The 21,060-nt window shown below is 41.2% G+C and overlaps 1 protein-coding gene across 1 annotated transcript in view; it reads left to right on the top strand.

The window, feature by feature from the left end:
• The window catches only part of NUP188 (nucleoporin 188), a 44,733-nt gene extending 23,673 nt beyond the window's left edge, over positions 1-21,060 (top strand). The window contains 21 exon segments of the mRNA XM_042480572.1: positions 16-149; positions 338-444; positions 1,754-1,960; positions 3,000-3,169; positions 4,543-4,612; positions 5,967-6,034; positions 6,270-6,465; positions 8,025-8,099; positions 8,975-9,060; positions 9,696-9,841; positions 10,430-10,611; positions 11,895-12,095; positions 12,435-12,527; positions 12,736-12,894; positions 13,976-14,113; positions 15,514-15,588; positions 15,948-16,157; positions 17,496-17,627; positions 18,655-18,728; positions 20,014-20,143; positions 20,311-21,060. Of these exon segments, the coding sequence (XP_042336506.1) occupies positions 16-149; positions 338-444; positions 1,754-1,960; positions 3,000-3,169; positions 4,543-4,612; positions 5,967-6,034; positions 6,270-6,465; positions 8,025-8,099; positions 8,975-9,060; positions 9,696-9,841; positions 10,430-10,611; positions 11,895-12,095; positions 12,435-12,527; positions 12,736-12,894; positions 13,976-14,113; positions 15,514-15,588; positions 15,948-16,157; positions 17,496-17,627; positions 18,655-18,728; positions 20,014-20,143; positions 20,311-20,481 (2,824 nt within the window). The 3' untranslated portion in view covers positions 20,482-21,060.

Here is a 21,060-nt window from a genome sequence, read left to right as displayed (position 1 = left end):
TTGTTGATCACGCAGTGATGACTCTCAAGGCCAGGGCCAGCTGCTTATCCAAACAGTGAAGCTGGCATTCTCTGTTACCAATAACGTCATCCGGTTAAAGCCTCCATCCAGCATGGTGTCTCCTCTAGAGCACGCCCTTACTCAGCATGGTATGTACCTTTCTGCTGGCCTGCAAGGAATGCCGTACTTGTCATAGGCGTAAACTACTTGTTTATAATTTGGAAAGCTTGTGTTTTCACACAGAAATCAGAGAGAAATACATATATTTGATTTCATAAAGAAATGTTCTTTAAAGATACATTAAACTCCTCTGTTGTTAAATTGATGTTCTTGCCAGGTGCCCACAGAAACAATCTGATTGCTGTGTTGGCGAAGTATATCTACCACAAACATGATCCAGCCTTGCCACGCCTTGCCATTCAGCTCCTGAAGCGACTGGCTACAGTAAGTTGGTTTTAACATCCTCAGGTGTTCCTCCCCATCTCCTGTTTGAGAAATAGGTTTTTCCTGAGGTTGCTTTATCGGTTGGTTTATTTAAAGTACAGTTGCCCCTCTATTTGCATGGACTTTGGATTCAGCCATTCCTGCCACTATCCACAGTGGTAACAGATATTATTGTTTATTTATTTTATGTATTAAATTTATATCCTGCCTTTCTCCCAAAGTGTAGGATTCAAGGCAGCTTACAATATTTTTAAAAAGGATAAAACTGATGGCAGTTGAAGTCCATTAATATCAGGAGGAATCTTTATTCTCCACTCTAGTAAGTTTTAGTTAAGATTGTGTGTGAGGAGTGGTATGAAAAACCTTTAAGAGGTCACAGTATTGTGCCATCTTATTTTAACACTTCTGGCAAAGTACATACATGGGATGACCAAAGTTTACTAGTTTGAAACCAAGCTTGAAGTGGACTGAAATGGATGCAAACAGTCAGCATTGTCCAAGAATGTCTGGCGTTACCCAACAACCACTTTTCTCTTGAAGGATGTATTAGCAATATGTAGACTGAGGGGGGAAAACTAATAAATACTGTTAGCCCTAATGCATACCTTTTCACATTTGCTTTGGGAGAGAGTGTTTTGGATCTGACATATGTGAGATCATGTTCTTTCCTATATCTGCTTCCAAGATCACTGTCTCAGGTGAGCTAAAGACTTGCAAACTCATAAGCATCTTCTAAAAGCATCTTAAAACTTTATTTGTCTCAGGATTTGGGGAATCATGTCACTTCAGTAAACAGAGAGGGATAGACAGGTACTGCTGTTTACCAGTGTTACTGTTAACTTTTTATAGAGCCCATACAGACAGGCCAAAATAAAGCTTCTTCGAGCCACTTTGAAGGTATGCTGTTTAAATGATACACACATCTTAAGAGGTCAGAAGCTGAACCAAAGCTGCGCTCCAGACCTTAGGACTGGAACGTGGCTTTGGTATGGCTTCTGGTCTCTTAGGACGCATGCAGCTTATAGTCAACATGGTGTAATGATTTGAGCATTGGGCTATGACTCTAGAGACCAGGATTCGAATCATCAACATTATTGATATATATAGTATGTAGATGAGCTGCAAGTATGTAATTGCCTAGGCATACAAACGAATGGTAAAGCATCAAAATATGTCATGAATTGATATGAAATATGTTCTGTCCGATGATGCCTTCAAAGCAACACATTTTTAACAATGAAAAGAGGCATCATCCTAAATACTTAAAGCAGTCTTTCTCCCCAATCTGCCTTTGTAATTTTTTTTTCAGGTGGCTCCAATGTCTGTCTATGCGTGCCTTGGCAATGATGCTGCTGCTATCCGAGATGCCTTTCTGACACGTCTGCAGAGCAAAATTGAGGACATGCGTATTAAAGTCATGATTCTTGAGTTTCTCACAGTTGCTGTAGAGACACAGCCTGGTCTCATCGAGTTATTTCTCAATCTAGAAGTAAAAGATGGGAATGATGGTTCTAAGGTAAACCTCAGCATGTGTATGTTTTCTGTTTTGAATAACAGTAGTCGCTTTAAGTATGCAATGGGATCTTGTAGCACCTTTGCCATACAAGGCATGTCCAACCTCTGCGATTAATCTCTCTTGTGTTTAGGGCTTTAAAAAATTATTTTGCCCTGGAAGAGGAACAATTTGGTACATTTGTCCCTCCACATTTGCAGACTTGACTTTTGCGGATATTATTATTATTATTATTATTATTATTATTATTATTATTATTATTATTATTATTAACCTTTATTTATGAAGCGCTGTAAATTTACACAGCGCTGTACATGCAATCATTTTAGTTAGACGGTTCCCTGCCCTCAGGCTTACAATCTAAAAAGACATGACACAGAAGGAGAAGGGAGTAGTGGAGGGAAAGGGTAATAGGTCCAGCAGCTCCTCTTTACCTCTGAGGCCTGGACCAAGGCAGATGGACTGAAGGGAGGGCTTGGCTTCAAAATGGAAGGTTAATCTTCATCCAGGGAAAATACATACTCTCAAGTAGAATAATACATATACAATACATAGCAATACAGGAAATGGTTATTCATGGATTTGATTAATGTGTTCTTTCTAGGAATCTAGGTTCTCCACTGTGACTTTGTTGTTACCTTCTGCCAAAAGTCATGCTGAAGGACCTAAATGTTCCTAGAGAAAATACTTCTCTAAGGATTTGTAGGTCCTCCAGCACAATTTCATTGTCAACTTCTGGCAAATCTTGACCACAGAATTGCCCTGGAGGACCTAGAGATTCCTAGAGAGGTGTTTTCTTGGGTAAAAAAAAACCTCTTGTGTTTTTTTATTTGCTGTTTTTCCACTTTCTGTGCCCCTAACCCCAGTGAATGTAGAGGGTCCACTGTATTATCTTTTCTTTCCTAGGGGCCACTCTAAATTACATGGTCAGCACTGACCATCTGATCCCTATGGCTCTGAAATTTTGCTATCTCCACAGTTTTTGTAATTTTAAAAGACAACCTTAGAACCATGGTTTTCTTCCTTCCTGATATTCTTTTAGGAATTCAGCCTGGGAGAATGGAGCTGCCTTCATGTAGTTTTGGAGCTGATAGATTCCAAGCAGCAGGAGCAATACTGGTGCCCTCCACTTCTGCAGCGAGCCACAGTCGCCTTTCTCCATGCCCTGTGGCAGGATCGCCGAGATAGTGCAATGTTAGTCCTCCGGACCAAGTGAGTAATTAACATGCTAACCTCTTGTTGCTTTTTTCAATAGGTGTCAGGTCCAGTAAACCCTTAGTTCAGAAATCCAGGTTTCAGCAGGAAAATTCAGAAAACCTTTATTCAGTAACTGATGATGTTCACCAGAGACGTTTCTTGTCAGAACCTAGCAGCGAGCATTAACAAAGCACAATTAAAGCACATAGAATTTTAAACCTTTGATAGGCTACCTTCTTAATTTGTTACAAAAGCAAAATGTTTTTTTCTTTCCCTTTTATTCAATGAAGCCTCCTTCCTATCTACTTCTGCCAGCATTTCTAAGAGAGGGACCTTGGATCTTCTTGAGGCAGTCTCAACTCCCTTCTGTCTTGTAGATAACCACAAAGGAACTTGGTTTACAGTTTCTAGCAATTAACGCCCCACAACATGTCTCATCATTTTGCACAGTACTGCATAACATATTAATACCAGTAAATAGTAAGCAGGTAAAGCTATACCCTCCTATATTAACATTTCAAACCATGGCAGACAAGCTGAATGATACAGCTCTTGACAATAAAACACAGCAATAATTATCCACACAAACAGTGACCTTTTCCTAGACAATAAACCTTAATATCAAAGTCAAAATCATCCAGGCTGCAGTATTTCTGAATTCTGTGTATGGTTCTGAAAGCTGGACAATGAACAATGCTGGCAGGGATAAAATCAACTCATATTAAATGTGGTGCTAGAGGAGAGCTCTAAAAATACCATGGACTGTCAAAATGACCAGTAGATAATTCTAAGGGAAATTGAAGTCTGAACTCTTATTAAAAGCTGAGATAATTAAACTCAGCCTTTTGTACTTTGGATATATCATGAGTCACTCGTGAAGGTGATGATGCTTGGTAAAGTAGAAGGCAGTAGGAAAAGAGAGAGACTGTAAATAAGGTGGATTGTTTCAATTGAGGGAGCCCTTGTTGCCCTGAGTTGCATGATGTGAGCAGGGCAGTTGATGACTGGGGCCCTCAGAAGTCTCTCCTTCATTGGCTTCTTAATGGGTTTTTGGGTACATATATGGTTTTAAATAGGTTTAGATACTTTCTGGAAGGATTTGTCTATTGGCTGTGTCAGCTAAATAGAGAACTTGTGATTACAGGTAGTCTCTCTCTGGGTACTAGTTACTGGCAGGGAGGCAGAAACTGAAGAGCAGGATGATGCTTTTGTGCCCTGCTTTTGGACTTCCTAAGAGGAGTCTGGTTGTTTACTGTGGAAAATAGAAAGCTTGGGGGGCAGGGTAGAGGCTGGATCCTTCTTTGGCCTCCTTGTAGGTTTTTCTGTATATTTGGAATCTGAAAAAATGAAAGACATAACTTATTAATGTTTGCATTCTGCATTTTTAGGCCAAAATTTTGGGAAAACTTAACTAATCCACTCTTTGGAACCCTTCCTCCACCCTGTGAGACATCTGAGGTATGTAGTTCCCAGGGAAAGCAGCAGTTTTCCTGCAGTCTACATCCTTTAATTATAGTTCCCTTAGTGAAAACAGTCAGCTTAAAAATTCCCAAAAAATTAAAAAGCAAGATTGTATGTTTAATGAAGAGTGCTTTGATATTTTAAAAAGACCTTACCAGTTAATCAGACAGCGTCTTTTAAAACACCATGTAAAGTACATGTTAAAAGAAATGCAGAAAACACCATCTCAGTAGAGGCCTTCTGTCTTCACTTTCACATACAGGAGAGGGAATGCTTCTTCCTATACAGTGCTTGCTGTGAAATCTATTTGTTGTTATTTGCTATCAAGTTGGCTTAAACCTATGGTGACCTTGTGAACCTCTAAGAGTACCACTCAACAACACTGTGCAGGACCTGCAAACTCAAATCCATGGCTTCCTTGATTGATTGGATCAATCTATATATAATGTGGGCTTCTCCTCATCTTGTTACATATCCAAAGTGCAGTAGCCTACATTTATTCATTTTGGCTTCTAATGATAGTTCAGACATGTTTTCCTCTTGGATCCATTTATTTGTATTTTTGTAAATTCGTGGTGGTCTCTTCATCCCAGCTTTCATCACTGTCTGCCTTGAAGCCAAAATGGCTAAACTAAAGCTATTGTACTTTAGACATGTTATGAGATGATGTGACCCATTAGAAAATAGAAGAAAAAGCAAAAGACCACATTACAGGTGGATACATTCACTCAAGGAATCCCTGAATTGCCAAGCCCTGATCAGGGTTGATGATCGGAGCTTATGGAGGTCTCTCATCCATAAGGTTGCTACAAAACGAAGCCAACTCGGTGGCAGTTAGCAACAGAAATGCTTGATGTAGGTAAAGTCATTTAAATTTTGTTCAGACGTTTAACTCAGGTTTTTATTCTTAAGAAGTTCTCTAAGGAAGAGTGTTGGCAGTTGCCCCCTAAATATGCCGTGATCACCTGGGGCATTGAGATAGCTGGTCCTTTATTAAGGATTGTATCATCTGTCCTATGTTAGAAGACTTTTATTATTTATTGCTCATGACATAATGTTATGTTCCTCTTTTCTTGAATGTAGGTAATAGCAGAGTGCTTTTTTGTGTGTGAATGCTCCTGCCTTCAGGAAAAGTGGACCATAATGTTACACGAGGAAAATAAATCTTACACAAGACAGAGCACATCTTGTTTCCTTGTGCACCTCCCACTCAGTTCTATGCAGGCTCTGTTTGTATCAGAGCTATGCTTGTTAGAAACAGTTGGAAGCATTCCCAAGTAATTTTGGTTTCAGTCCTTCTGAAACCATGAGAATGTTATCAGGCTGATCTTCTCCCTTTCTCTCTTTGTAGCTGAGTGTCCTGGACACCTGTGCCTTGATCATGAAAATAATTTGTCTTGAGATCTACTGTGTGGTCAAGTAAGTATCACTATAAGCATTTTCTACAAGGAATGATTTCCATTGGTCCATCATGTAGTGTCTTTTCGCATCCTTGTTGGATGTATATAGGCTCTCTTTAAATGTTTTTGTCACTTTTTAACACTTGATATCATCGGCTTGTAGCCTTGATATTGTTTCATGTTGTGGAGAGAGGCTGTTTGTGCAAATATGAGGAGAACACTGAAAGCGTTCCCGTCTTTGCTTTTGTGCACAGGGGTTCTTTGGACCAGTCATTGAAAGACACACTTAACAAGTTTTCCACAGAGAAGAGATTTGCATACTGGTCAGGCTATGTGAAGTCCTTGGCATTCCATGTGGCAGAGACAGAAGGCATTGGCTGCACCTCTGTGACCGAGTACCAGATGCTGATCTCAGCATGGCGGATGATGCTCATCGTCTCTGCCAGCCATGTAAGGACTTTTGTATGTCTTGCTATTTAAACCCAGATGTTTAAGGGGCGGAGAAATGAAAGAGGGAATAAATCTCAACATAGTGGCCTAAATAGTCTGTGTAACACATTTGAAGACAACTGACATATCTTATTAACATGCAGGGGTAGCTGTGTTGGCCATTTAGCAAATTCAAACAAAAATCCACTAAACAGTGATACCTTTATTGGCCGACCAAAGTGCACAATATACTTGTTGCAAGCTTTCGAAGCTCCGCTAGCTTCTTCATCAGGCAAGATGTTACAAACCAAGCAGGAGAAAAATGAGAGATGTTAGTAAGATGCCTGCATTCTGTTGTTTCTTGTACAATTAAAATGTAGTACAGGTTGAGTCTCCCTTATCCAGAATTCCAAAATCTGAAATATTCAAAAATCCAAAATTATCTACACAGGTGGCTGAGAGTGTGATATCTTTGCTTTCTGATGGTTCAGTGTACCTTTGAACTATGCTTATAAGGTGTATACAAAACATAAATGAATTTCTTGTTCAGACCTGAGTCCCATCTCCAAGGTGTCTCATTAAGTATATGTATAGATTTCAAAGTCCCAAAAACGCAGACATCCAAAACACTTCTGGCCCCAAGCATTTTGGATAAGGAAGAAGGACTCAACATGTATGTGAATTAACAATGCAAGTGACTTGTCCTGCAGAAAATTCCTCATGAGTCTGATGTCCTGTTTATAGAGGAGCTTTCTGTAGGTTGTTCCATCCTAGTGTTTGAAGTAGTTTCTATAATCTCCAGTCAGTTTAGTCATTGACTGTGTTGACTGGGGAAGCTGAGGGATGTTGTTAAACACATTGAAAGAATGCTGATGTAGACGTTTACGACATCATGCCTGAAGAAAGAGAAGTTTTCCTCTCTTAACCTTTATGAACAGCATAACTCAGGGTCATCCCAGAAAAATTGATGGATCAAGATTCAGGACAAAGAAAAGTTCTTAATACAACACAGAATTCTCTAGATCGAGGAGTATATTAGGCAGCCATCTTAGCGGAAATCAGTCTGTGCCCAAGTTAGCAAAATGGATATACTGTGCTCTGCAATTTGTCACTGAGTACTTGGCCCTGGAGAACAGCAACAGGGAAGAGGTTTTGTTATTTTAAGGACTCACTGAAAGCATTTGGCTAGCCGTGTTTGGCTATAGCTTGCTGAACTAGACTGACTTCTGGCTGGACCCTGCAGGGTTATTCTTATTTAAGCAAATGCTGGGGTGCAGAACACTGTTCTGATTACCAGAAGATCAGTCTGTTATGTTCATGATGATTTTTATAAAATGTGTTAACTTGTCCATGTAAACTGGAATCTAGTTTTTTATGACATCTCAGGCATGCAAAGGGAACAGTTCAACCGAACCTGGTTTTGATAGCCCAAATGTTACAGTTGGTTAGCCACAGGTACTGATTGCTAAATGTACATTGAATCTAAACAAAAAATATTTTGATGTTTTGATGGTACCTGAAAGAAGTAAAAGGTTTATTTTAAGAAATAAAAGATTAATTATTGACTTTGCCCTCCCTAGGCTGACATTATGCACTTATCTGACTCGGAGATCAAGCAACTGTTCCTGGATGTTTTGAGTGGGACCAAGACTTTGGTGAGTGCTTATATTTTAGCCTTTTAAAAACTGTTATTTTCAACATGGATTGGATAGACTGGTTTTCAGCTTTTAGTGGGCTCTTTGCTTCCTGAAGTTTGACTTGAGATTTTTCTTAGTTGCCTAAATTACTGTAAGAAAATCCAGCAGCAGCATCCATTTTTTGTAGATTGAGTACACTGTTGGCAGTCTTAAAGATATAGAAGTTATAAGACAAGGCTTATGAGTTCCTCCCCACATCCTTCAGTTGTATATCTTGGTACAAAAATATTTGCAGTTCACGTTGTTCCTTAGTCAGCACAGTTGACAAAGCCTGCATGCCTACATTCTCTGAGCTGATTTGGTGTGGATGGAGAGTCAAATACTTAAATCACTCTTTTCCCACATTCATAGGCTTTCCCCCCGTAACATTCCTTCTGAAGAGACTTTAAAGCATTCATTATGTTCCATGTGATTTCGTCTTGTTATGTGCCTTCAAGTAAACTTATAGCACCCCTGTGATAAGGTTTTGCTGGCAAGATTCCTGCACGGATGGGTTCTCATGGAGGCTGAGATAATGCGACTTGCTTAAGGTTACCAAGGGAGTTTCCATGGTGGAGTGGGATTTGAACCATTTCCCAGATTTCTAACCAACAATCCTTGCTCTTCCATGAGACTTAATGCTTTTTCATTTTCCATTTAGGTTACATGGAAATGCCCACCATGTGTGAAATTGTTTGTCCTAATTATATTTGGGGCACATAAAACATAAAATTCTGTTTAGGGATTCTGACAAAACCCTTTTTAGGTACTAGCAGTGGAACTTGCAAGATTGTTTCTTGGGTAGAAAGTAATTTTAAAATATTGTCACTTTATAAAAATAAATCTTTCCACAGTTGCTGGTTCCTACGTCTGTGTGCTGCTTGCAACTAGGATCCATGCTAAGCACCCTTCTGTTAATCCTGTTGAGACAGTGGAAAAGGTATGTGCAATGGGGAAAGATCTAGGGGATGTACAAAGGTTTGCTGGTCAGCATCCTCCATTTTCTGTTCAGGCTGGGAAAAATTCCCATCAGAATCCCTAGGAGTTGCTGTCTGTCGTTGTGATGTCGACAGTACTGTGCTATATGGACTAATGATACGCTTAATTATGAAGTTACTTCTACTGTTTATAGAGATTGTATTAGAATCAGCTGAAGAGTACAAGAAATTGGAATTGGTTGAAAGTTTGAAAACAACTGTTCTAGAAATGCTTTTCTTAAATTCATGTCCTCCAGATATCCTTCAAATCGTCCAACTCCCAGCACAAAAGTTGGTCATACTAGCTCAGGATTGTAGCCCAAGATATCATCAAGCTGGGCAGCAGGCTGGGGAAGGTGGGCATGGATGGACTAGACCTTCTGCAGAAGCTTCTGGAATTGAACTTCTTTGTAGCCACTCTGAGGAACCCCACTGTTGTCTTCATCATTGTTTTCTTGGTGAACACCATTGTTCTCTCTGTAGCCTGTGAAATTTTGGTTGGCACAAAGTGAGAAAAGACGTTATGTGCTACAATAAGGTTTTTAAGAGCTTCTCTCTCTTTCTCTCTCCCCCCCCTTTCTCCCATTTCTGTTGTCAGCGAGTTGGACTGTGTGGATAAAATCATAAATTCCTTGATGCAGATCCTGGATGGCGTGCTTCAGGCTGACCAGCTGATGATGGAGAAGACCAAAGCCAAAGTGTTCTCTGCACTGATCACAGTCCTCCACATGAAAGAAATGAAAGGTAAAAAGCTGCATTTGGAAAAGTCCTGAGGAGATACATTTCCATATATTTTGAATCACGCCTTTTAATGTTACTTCCAACCTAGTGGGGAAGGAGCCAACATGGAAACCTCCAAGATGGCTGGGAAAGGGCTTGGAGGTACTGTCCATATTCATTCTTTCCCTTCGAGGTTAGACCTTTGGGCGGCTCATGAGGTGTTCTCCCTGGACTACTGTTTAAATTACGTGGCAGCAATGTGTGCTGTGCTATTGTTTCAAATATGGTTTAAACTGCTTTATCTATGTGCTTTTAAATAGATTTGTTTGTTTAATTAACTTTGGTAAAATAAGATTTTAGCTGGACTTTAAATTTTTGTAAATTGCTTTGAGTCCCTTTTAAGGAGAAGTGCAGAGTATACATTAAATAAAGAAATATTCATTGAATGATTCTGGGTATACAGTTTTTTGAAATGGAGATAGAGAAGATTTTATATTTAATTTTCTAGTAGGGTTTTGTTTCAGCTTGGGATTGAATTATAGGAGTTTTGTTTCCCCCTCCTGCTTCTCTCTGTTCTGTGTCAAAACAACGTGTTTTATGTGTTTGTTACAGTGAGCGAGATCCCTCAGTATTCCCAGCTGGTGTTGAGTGTGTGTGAAACACTCCAAGAGGAATTTATTGCCCTCTTTGATCACACTCGGCATTGCTTGACCTCTGGAGACTCCACAGATGACAAAGACAGCATGGAAACAGATGATGCCTCCAGACATAAGCAGAAAGACCAGCGAGATGGGGCAAGTACCTTTTAGCAGCCTATAAATTGTGCAGGCTGATTTGTTTGCTTTTGACCCCAATTTTTCCTCCCCAGAATCTGTTGTGAGTTGCACTCATCAAAAAAACTACAGCTTGGGTCCAGGTTATTTGAAGGACTATATCCCTATATAAGCCCAATATAGAGGCTCGTCTCTCTGTGCTCTCAGTCTCTTTTGGTAGAAACAAGGAAAGGGGCCTTTCATCATTGATGAGATTCCATGGCAGGGAAAGGAAGAGACTTCACACATTTGGAGATGGCATGATAAAAGAGGTTAGGATCATTGGATAGCAGCCAAGATAATGCAAACTGTGAGGATATTCCTCCCCCAAAACAAAATACTTCATAGAAAGTTAGACTGCATTTTAACTGCACGCAAAAGCATCTTGTTGTGCCTTTGAGACTAAGGGGCTCTACAGACCATCCCGAAAGAGTGGTGTCCGGCTACCACTTTCAGCGCCCGTCGGGGCTGCGGCAACCGTATGCCTCGGTGCCAATCCAGTGCTTTGCCAGCTCTAAAAGAAATGGCAAAATGCCAGTCTTTTTAGAGCTGGCAAAAAAGCATCCTTGCTGCTGCCACAGCACTTTTTGGCACTCCTTTCAGCATGCGTCATATAAATGCTGTGCCAAAGGAATGCCGTGATTCCGCCCACTGGGTGGGTGGGCAGGCAGGCAGTATAACACTGGCGTGGGAATGTTGTCGGAATGGTCCTCATCCAAACACCATGCCCCCCACGCCGTCACTTCAAGCCAGTCTGTACAGCCCCTGTGTGTGTAAAAGAAGTTGTAGCACAAGCTTTTGTAGACTGGGCCCATGCATCTGAGGAAGAAGACAAAGTCTACAAACATTTATGCTACAACTTCTTTTGCACAGTCAGTCTCAAAGGTGCTACAAGATCTCTTTGTATTCTGATATTTCAAACTAACACAGCTATGTCTCTGACCTGTACCCACATTTTAACCGTTGAAGATAATCTGAATGTCTAGCAAAATACACAGTGGTTTTACTCTATTTTCATGTATTAATTGAATGTCCCTAATATTCTGTTTTTATCTATATTTAGTTTCCCCCCTTTGCCTGTTAGCCTAGGTTACTGTTCTACAAATACCTCTAATAGTCTTGATAATTTGTTCCATTGTTTTACTGAACGTGAATAAATATGAATTTCAAAAAGCGTTATTAGTTAGTAAAAGTTATTTACTGTGGTTCAGCATCTGTCTTTCCTCTATCCTAATAGCCATGTATCCTTCCTCTCTTTATGGCAGGTATGTGTGTTGGGACTTCATCTAGCAAAAGAGCTCTGTGAAATGGATGAAGATGGAGATTATTGGCTACAAGTTACCAGAAAAATCCCCATGCTCCCCACTCTTTTCACCACCCTGGAGATCAGTTTAAGGCTGAAGCAAAACCTCCACTTTACAGAAGCCTCATTACATCTGCTGCTAACTTTGGTCAGGACCCAGCAGGTGAGAGGTGCACAACCTTTGTTGTTCTTTCAACACACAAATCAGCTGGCTGGTATCATGATATGTGGTTAGCGAGCATTGTGATAGGTTGAAATGGTCCTTTCCAAAATAGAGCATTTTCATTCATGAGCCACAAAAGTATATATATGGTCATTTGGGAGATATGTGGAATTGGAATGTGGTGGCTACCTGACAATTAGGAGACAGTGTTGATATAAAAAGATATGTCAATATAAAGGGTGTGCCAATAAATGGATAAACCTAGTAGTGCTGAGTTCTCCCTTTGGCCCGGGGGAAAGTTGGTTGTTCTTCCAAGAGTGACTGATCTCTCGTTTGCAGGGGGCAGCAGCTGTGGCAGGAGCTGGCATCATGCAGAGCATCTGTTTGCCCCTCTTGAGTGTCTACCAGCTGAGCACTAATGGAGCTGGTCAGGTGAGTGACTCTTCCTTCCCATATCTCGCCCATTGCAATCAGGATTGCTTACTCTGTGCCAACTTGTTTTACTGCCACAATGAAGTGGGGGTGGGGGGTCTGTATACACTCTCTAGTGTATTAATCTGCATTATTATTTATATACTGTAATGATTTGAGTGTGTGAGATATCTGCGACCAGCATTTATTTGTTGAGCTGTCTGTACAGGTGCCACCTGCCTCTCGGAAATCTCTGGATGCCCCTTCCTGGCCTGGAGTCTATCGTCTTTCCATTTCGTTGATGGAGCGCCTTCTGAAGACTCTCCGGTACAACTTTCTCACTGATGCCTTGGACTTTGTAGGTGTCCATCAAGAGAGAATCCTTCAGGTTTGTTATTAAATGGTTTGTTTGCTTGTTTAAAGTAATTTCTAGCTACCTTTCCCAAGATTAGAACCTCTTCTAAGTACACCACAATTAAAAGCAGAAGTACCAAATAACCTCTACAACTGAAATTGACCTGTAAGTCTTTGAGATGAGGAAGAAGGCCTTATGCCTTCTTTGAAAATTGCTAGGAATAGAGTGGCTTTGGACTCCTCAAGCAAGTTATTCTGTGTCTGGGAAGGAGTTGAAGCAAAGCTTCTTAAATGAGCCTGCCTGAAGTTTAAGATCTGCAGAGGAGGGCTTCCTCTCAATCATACTGCCATCCCAGGCACATTTGCTGAAGGTACAAGAGAGCTTTCTCAGTGGCTGTTCCTAGGTTGTGGAACTCCCATCCCAAAGAGATCCACTTGGCTTCTTCCCTGATATGTTTCCATGACAGGTAAAGACCTTTTTGATTAGGGAGGGCATTTGATTTTTAATATGTTGCAGCAGATAGAGCTTTTGATGGAGGGCGTTGTATTTCTATTTTATTGTTTTAAATGTTTAATAAAAACGGCTTTTAATTTTTCAGTGGAGAATGGAAATCTGATTTAATTGTCATAACTTTTGATAGTATTTTTAACATTGATAGTTTAGTTTTTTAAAGATATAATGAATGTTAAATGTTTGTAAACCACCTTAAATCCCATGCTGAGAGAAAGGTGGGATATAAATTAAGGAAAGAAAACAAGCCATTGCTTCTTGCCACCCGTGTACTCATCATATCGGGTAGTGTGGGTCTGTAAAACTTAATGGTGAGGCAAGAGATGTACAATGTTTGTGTAACCAGGCATTTAATAGGTAACAGTGCCAGGGAGGCTTTTTTATGGGGGGGGGGGGTAGGGGTTTGTTTTATTTACTTTTTAACTTCTGTATGTTTTAAAATAATTTAATATTGTATTAATTGTGACAATTTTAATTGTTTTAGAAACTGCATTGGTAGATTTTAATTTATTTTTGAGGGGAGGGGGGGCACTCAGCATACCAAGAGCAGGGGGAAGGCAAGAAGTTCTTCCTCTGAATCTTGTTTATTTTTCTCTCTTTCCAGTGCCTGAATGCGGTCCGAACAGTGCAGAGTCTAGCCTGCCTTGAGGAAGCAGATCATACTGTGGGGTTCATTCTTCAGCTTTCCAACTTCATGAAAGAGTGGCATTTCCATCTGCCACAGCTCCTGGGAGATGTGCAGGTAGGGAGAGCTCAGGCCTGTTCTTCATATTCTTGCATCATATCGGAGAAGGTATCACCATATCTCCGCTTCTGGTGGTCAGCTGGCAAATGGTTCTTGCACTCAGGTTGAAACAAAGAAGGCCAGCAGGCTCTTCAGCACATTACAAGAGTCCTTTTGGTTCAGACCAGATGCTTTAGTGTTCAGTTCGCTGACTGGCCATCGCAAAGTTGTGAGTGCAGTAACACCCTCCTGTTCTTTTTCTCTAGGGATGATAATAACACATCGGTTTTCTCCATTCCCATAGGTTTCCCTCATGCTCATTGTATCTATGTTCTGGTTTACAATCAATCACTCTACCTCTCCCATCTTGATTCAGAGTCTTCTAGAATCAACATTTAAACACCTATAAATGTTGCTTTTCTCAAACACTGCTGGCATGAGAATTTCCCCCTGTGCCTTAACACTTCTTTGGCTGTTGTGTTTCTTTATATGCTCAAGGCTTATTTCTTGTCTGTTCTCATTTGGTCAAAGCAGAACACTTGTTCCTCATCCTTTTGTCACTCTTTCTCAGAATTTAGTTTTAAAGCTGCAGTGCCACCTTTTTAATGTAACTTCTTCCTTATCTACTACTCTTGACATTTTTACAGGCCTGATTTGTTCCTAGCTTTCCCAGTACCTGAATAAATCTGCATCCTTTCTATCCACACCACTGTCTCCTCAGCTTTGCTTTTATAGCCCTGCACATAGAGAATAGCAATTGTGAAGAAAGGTACCTGGGAGGTTCTGACTTATAATCTTGTAACCAGCAATCTAAATTGGTCTTTCAAGACCTCCTGATTATGTAGACCTGTGTCACTGATGTGTGCCACAATCCAACTTCACCCCAGCGCTGTCTACCTAGACTATCCACACAATACGTGCAAGGCAGGCAATCCATGGAATTTACTTGCCAATCATATCAGAAACCATAGAATTCTAGAGTTGGAAGAGATTTCAAGGGCCATCCAGTCCAACCTTCTGCTGTTCAGAAAGACACATTCAAAGCACTCCTGATAGATGGCCATCCAGCTTCTGTTTAAAAATCTCCAAAGAGGATATTAGGTACAGTTTCAGTACATGCCATGGTAAGGAGGGACTGTCATCATTGTAAAAGGTGAATCACTATTTCTAGAGGCCTGGAAATGGGTGGTCTGTAGGCCACAAAACAACCCTGGGGTTCCATATATTGCCACAGGGCTGTACTTAGCCCACTTCATTGTTGTTATCCATTTTACAGATGGGAGATGAGGTTAAGAGACAATGCAAAGGCAATAGTCTGAAAATTGAATTTGGGTTCTGTGGGTCTATCGCATCCTTTCCATGGAAAGTCTAGTGCCTAAATCTTACATTTACTAAAAGATATGTCTTGCATATTTCAGGTGAATCTGTGCTACCTGTGCCAGGCTTGCACTTCGCTCCTCCATAGCCGCAAAATGCTTCAGCATTATTTACAGGTAAGGGACCTAGAGTGAAAAAACAACGACTCCCTTCCTTGAAGCCCCCAACTAAAAGCCTTCCCCCAAAAGAGCCCATTAGATGGTACCAGTCCACATATTGTCATGGTAGTGGGGTGTTCTCCATAGTTTTTAAAAAATTCAATGCTTGCATATATATTTAAGGACAGACAGTGGGCACATATGAATAATACTCAGTTGATTTCAGTTGTGGTAATGAATCTGAACTAGTATATACTCTACTATAAGTTGATCTCATGTATAAGTCGAGGGCAGGTTTGGAAGCCAAAATTATGCTCTGGATCTGTTGTCTTCTTCAGTTTCTCATCTGTGCACTTCTTGGTTGTGCTTCATTTCAGACCAAGAATGGCGATTCCCTTCCATCGGCTGTCATGCCTCGAGTCCAGCGTCATCTGCAGGCTTCTGCCAAGCCACCAAACTCGGAGACAGAAGCAGCAGAGCAGAAGGCTCTCCGCACTGTGCAGTACAGCCTCCTGAAAATCCTCAGCAAATCTCTAGCTGCCTTGCGCCACTTCACCCCGGACATCTGTCAAATCCTCCTTGATCAGGTACCAAACTTACAGGCTCTTCTTCTTAAGAAGAAAATTGCGGAGTCATACCTGAGGCTGTCATACTTGTGTCTGCATTTTGCCTTTTCCCTCAAGTGAGAACTGAAGAAGAATTCCTTCCTTGGTTACTCCAGGAAAAATTAGGACATGCTAGTGAATAAAGGATCCAGCTTTTAAAAATGAAATGCATTTGTGTCCCACATCCTGACAGATGGGAATCTGGATGGAGTGGAGTAGTCCAGTATCCCTAAGTCTTATACAGAAGGTGCCAGGTCACTTTATATTGCACATGTGCCAGGGAGTGCCAGGTATGTTACTTTAGCTGTGTCAATTTATTTTTCAGGAAGAAAGATTCCTGAAACCAAGGTGTAATTCTAAAGAGATGCAATCATTTTTCTAAGTTAGCCCAAGCAAAGCCATCTTAGCATCTTCCCCTTTGGAACATGAAGTGCTCCAGATGATTTTTTGATAGTAGCTCTGGTCATCCCTAAGGATTAGCTAAAGTGTTTAGGGATGATGGGAGTTGTAGTCCAGCCTATTTTCTACATTGTTCTAGGCACTGACTAAGGTAGCCAAAATGAAGGATAGAGACCTCCAGGTGCAGATGGGAATGGATCTCCCCTTTTCATGTTCCACTGTGAATGCCTTCCTTTTCTGCCCCATCCTACTGGTTAGTTCCAGAACTACTTAAGTTCAACAGGAGGGGTGCATCATGGGCATTCAGAGTGTATCCTTGGGGCACTTGGGAAATACAGCTGGGCTGTGATTTTGATCTCTCAGCAAATGTTCTACTGGAGATTCTTGTTTTCTTGCTTCCCTTAACACATGCCATGTCTGAGGTTCTCAAACTGCAAGTAAGGTGTGGCACACTTGCATTTGCCACTCTGCTGTGGCAATCAGCTTACATCAGACATCTTGGCTTGTGTCCTGTGATGCAACATGAAATGGGGGTCTGTGTATGCAAGCTATAGTTCATTTGCACAACTTAATTCACTGTACAGTGACTCACATATTTTGATGTTTCTTTTCAGCCAAATTTCTATGGTGGGCAAGAATCTCAGAGCTTTGTTGTACATTTCAGACTTTTATGTTGGGCATATTACTACAATCAGAACAAAAATCCCTGCAGATAGAAAATGAGCATGCCAGGATTGGTACCCTAGTTGTCTCCTTCACATGTGATTTGTCTGTGTTTTAGCCCCCCCCCCCCCCCCAGTAAATCTAACATGACATTCTAACTTGACTAACAGGACACCAGCCATAGCATCGGAAAGACTATGGCCTCATGGCATGACCCATCTTGGATTCCATGCATTCTGATCTCGTTCTCTCTTGCAGTCGTTGGACCTTGCTGAGTACAATATCCTTTTTATGCTGAGCTTTACTACTCCCGCCTTTGATTCTGAGGTGGCCCCCTCCTTTGGGACACTGCTGGCCACTGTCAACGTGGCCCTCAACATGCTAGGAGAGGTAAGGATCTGAAGGGATCTGCGTTAGCACAATAAATAGAAGAATCCAGCACATTGTTTAGATGGTGTCAATGACTGCTGTTGTGCAAAACACAATGGATAATGCACTGTGCGCAGCTACAATACACAATGTTGCTGTAAGCACAACTTGCTGCTGCTGTCAGCAGAATATATCTGTTGCACTATGACAGATATTTCACCCTGCATACATAGCATCCAATGGGATGGCAGCCCTTGTCTGGAAGCCCTGACTTAAGAGCCATAGAGTTGGGAGAGACCTCAAGGGCCATTCAGTCTAACCACATTCTACAATGCAGGAATACACTATTAAAGTACTCCTGACATAGCCATCCAGCCTCTGTTTAAAAACCTCCAAAGAAGGAGAGTCCAGCACTGTCCATGGCAGTGTATTCCACTGTCAAACAACTGTCACTGACAGGTTCTTCCTAATGTTTAGGTGCAATACCTTTTCCTTTTACATAATTAACTTATGAGTACAAGAGGAAGTATTATTTCTCTTTTAGTGGCTGGGGAAGCTGTTTAGTTGTGACTTTTTCCAGAGTGTATTAGCTCTTTATTACTAAAATACATATGAGGAAGGGGACCAAGATTCTAGATGAGCTACTTAGTTAAGTATATATAACTAAATAGCATCTCTTGGCCTATATTGCTTGTAGTAGGTGCTGCCCTATAAGTCAGGATTGGGGAACTTCTACAGTCCCGACATATTCCCCTATACTATTGCCAAAATCATTAATATGCAGGGATTGTGAATTATGTGTAACTTTAGGTTATGCATTCATAACTGTGATTGTGAATTCCAGCTGGAATTTTTTAATAAATGGGGCAGATCCAGTAAATCCAAGCACTTTGGTATCAGGGTTTCTGTGTTGGAATTGCAGTGGTGTTTTAACTGTTTCATTTACAAATAGTGTACTTGCCACTAAATTGCCAAACTCCGGTCCAGGTTGTTCTTTTCTGGCTGTCTTCCTGTTTGATGATAACTCAGTTTTCCCTTTTTTGTATAGCTGGATAAGAAGAAGGAGTCTCTCACTTTGCCTGCAGGGCTGACCACCCAGCAAGAAGGAAATAAGACTCTCAAGTACGTACCTAATTTCCTTTATTACCCATCTGCAAGGAATAGGAGGTGGGACACTTTTTCCTAGGCTTTATGCTTCCAATCTTTGCCTCCTTGAGACTTTCCCCAAAAGCAAGATTTGTTCACCAGCAGCTTCTATTTAGGAATATTTTAGTACCCAGCAACATGCCTGCTGCATTTAATTATATGTGTATCTGTTTTAATTTTCTTTCTCTTTAATTTAATGTCTCTTTTTGGGCACAGAGGAATATTTTCTTGCCCTTTGAGCCCTGACCTTTCTAGCTCCAGATAGTCCTGATGCTGTTCTTTATTGGTGGGGAGGCAAATTCAGATTGAGGAAAGGTGACTGGTCTTTGTTCTGAGGAGAAAGAAAAGGACAGTGCATTCATCTGGGAGTTCATCCGCATTTCTTCTGTCCTTGTGCATTGTTCATGAATGATATTTGGTCTAGATAAGTAATCGCTGACAAAATAAAAATGCCAGGCTTTCAGACAACCTTGCACTTAAGGCAAAATCCATCACACTTGGTCAAGCATATACATGAATGGCTGTACTTGGTAGCTGTTGTGGCTTGTTTTTTGTTCTAAACAGAATAAAGAGGCAGTCACAAGATCATGTCTTCTGCTTTTGGTGGTGCTTTTGTTGTTGGGTGTATATCTCAAAGGCGCAAAACATCAGTAGAAAAAGTATTTTTTATCGTGACAGCCTTACAGCACAGGAACTGAGTAATAGGATTGCAGGCAAGGCAAGGATGTAGTTGTTTCATGTTCACCAGCTACACTCTGCTTTCCTCAGTGGAAACTGACTGGCTTCTATAACTTTTGTGCTCATTGGCAACTATTGCCACAGAAAAATCCCCAGCTAGCTCTGCAGCTGAAAGGTCCTAGTTCATACTGGCATTGTCTGCTCCTCTTCTGATGATGATCAAGCCAAAGAGGATCTAACATGGGAAATGGGGAGTAGGATACTGTTAGTGAAAACAAACCATCATGTTACAGTACATAATTGTCCATCCAGATGTAAAGCTTGTATTGAAATGTACCTAGAATTGTGAAGTCATAGGCTCTCATGGCCGGCATCCATAGTTTTTGTGAGTTTTTTGGGCTCTGTGGCCATGTTCTAGAAGAGTTTATTCCTGATGTTTCGCCAGCAACATGGCCACATAGCCTGAAGTACCTAGAATTGATTTTCCTGGAGGGAATAGTACCACCACCTGACTCTAAGCCAACATCACCACTACTTCCTGTAGTGCTTTTCTCACTGTCTGACTTGACATTTCTTTCTTCAGGTCTCTTCTTATGTTTACAATGGAAAACTGTTTCTACCTGCTCATCTCTCAGGCTGTCCGGTATTTGAAGGACCCAGCTGTGCACCCAAGAGACAAGCAGCGGATGAAACAGGAGCTTAGTTCAGAGCTGGTAAGTAGATAGATGGCTGTATTAAGCCACCCACCACCCTCAGCATTCATACGAATTGAAGTGACAGGTTCATTGCAGCTGATACAAACAACACACTCTAAGAGTATTTCCTGCTTGTTTCCAGATGGTGTGGATAGTAATCTAACAGGTCACATTTTCTTTTTTAGAGTACTCTTCTCTCCAGCCTCTCCCGTTATTTTCGCCGTGGCGGCCCCTCTTCTCCTGCTACTGGTGTTCTCCCCTCTCCGCAAGGAAAATCTTCGTCAAAGCTAGGGCCTGAAGGACAGGAACCTCTTTTCCAGCTGGTGCAGGCCTTTGTCAGACATGTGCAAAGATAGATTCCATGCAGCCCCTTTCAAGATGATCACCCAAGTTCATTTCCATCAGCTTTGGGCCACACCCCTGGCGTCAGGAGGAAGCTTCAACACCCTCGCCAGAAGAGCATGCTCTCTAAAGGAAGTGGAATGGTCCAAAACCAGATGCCTTCTTAAGAGAAAACTAGTTGTTGTTTGTGTGAGATGAGTCAATCTGGCTTGGCCTTAGTGAACCAATTCCTTATTGTTACAGTTCATGTAGGAAGGAAATTGGAGGGAAAGAGATTGGCTTGAAGGGACCCTTCCCACCCTTTCCTGGATTGGGCATTAACCTCTCAGTATAAAGATGCAGCCTGCCTCTGGTGAAGCGTAGACAAAGGATGGAACCAGAAGTGAAGACCTATCTGTCGACTTCTCTTAGTTGTCCCATTGGACCAGGCACTCCTGCTCAGGTTTACCAGAGTGCAGGTGAGACTTTTCAATGGTGGGGGCAGCCTCTTCCTTCAAGACACATTTTAAAGCCAGAATTCCATTGCTTTGGTCTCACTCTTTTTGTATTACTTGTTCCCTATTTATACTGATTAAAAACATTTCTAAGCAATA

Source organism: Sceloporus undulatus, chromosome 7 (genome assembly GCF_019175285.1).
Source record: "Sceloporus undulatus isolate JIND9_A2432 ecotype Alabama chromosome 7, SceUnd_v1.1, whole genome shotgun sequence".
Classification (NCBI taxonomy): domain Eukaryota; kingdom Metazoa; phylum Chordata; class Lepidosauria; order Squamata; family Phrynosomatidae; genus Sceloporus; species Sceloporus undulatus.
Note: the sequence above shows the minus strand (reverse complement) of the source record. Positions and strands in the feature narration are given on the sequence as shown.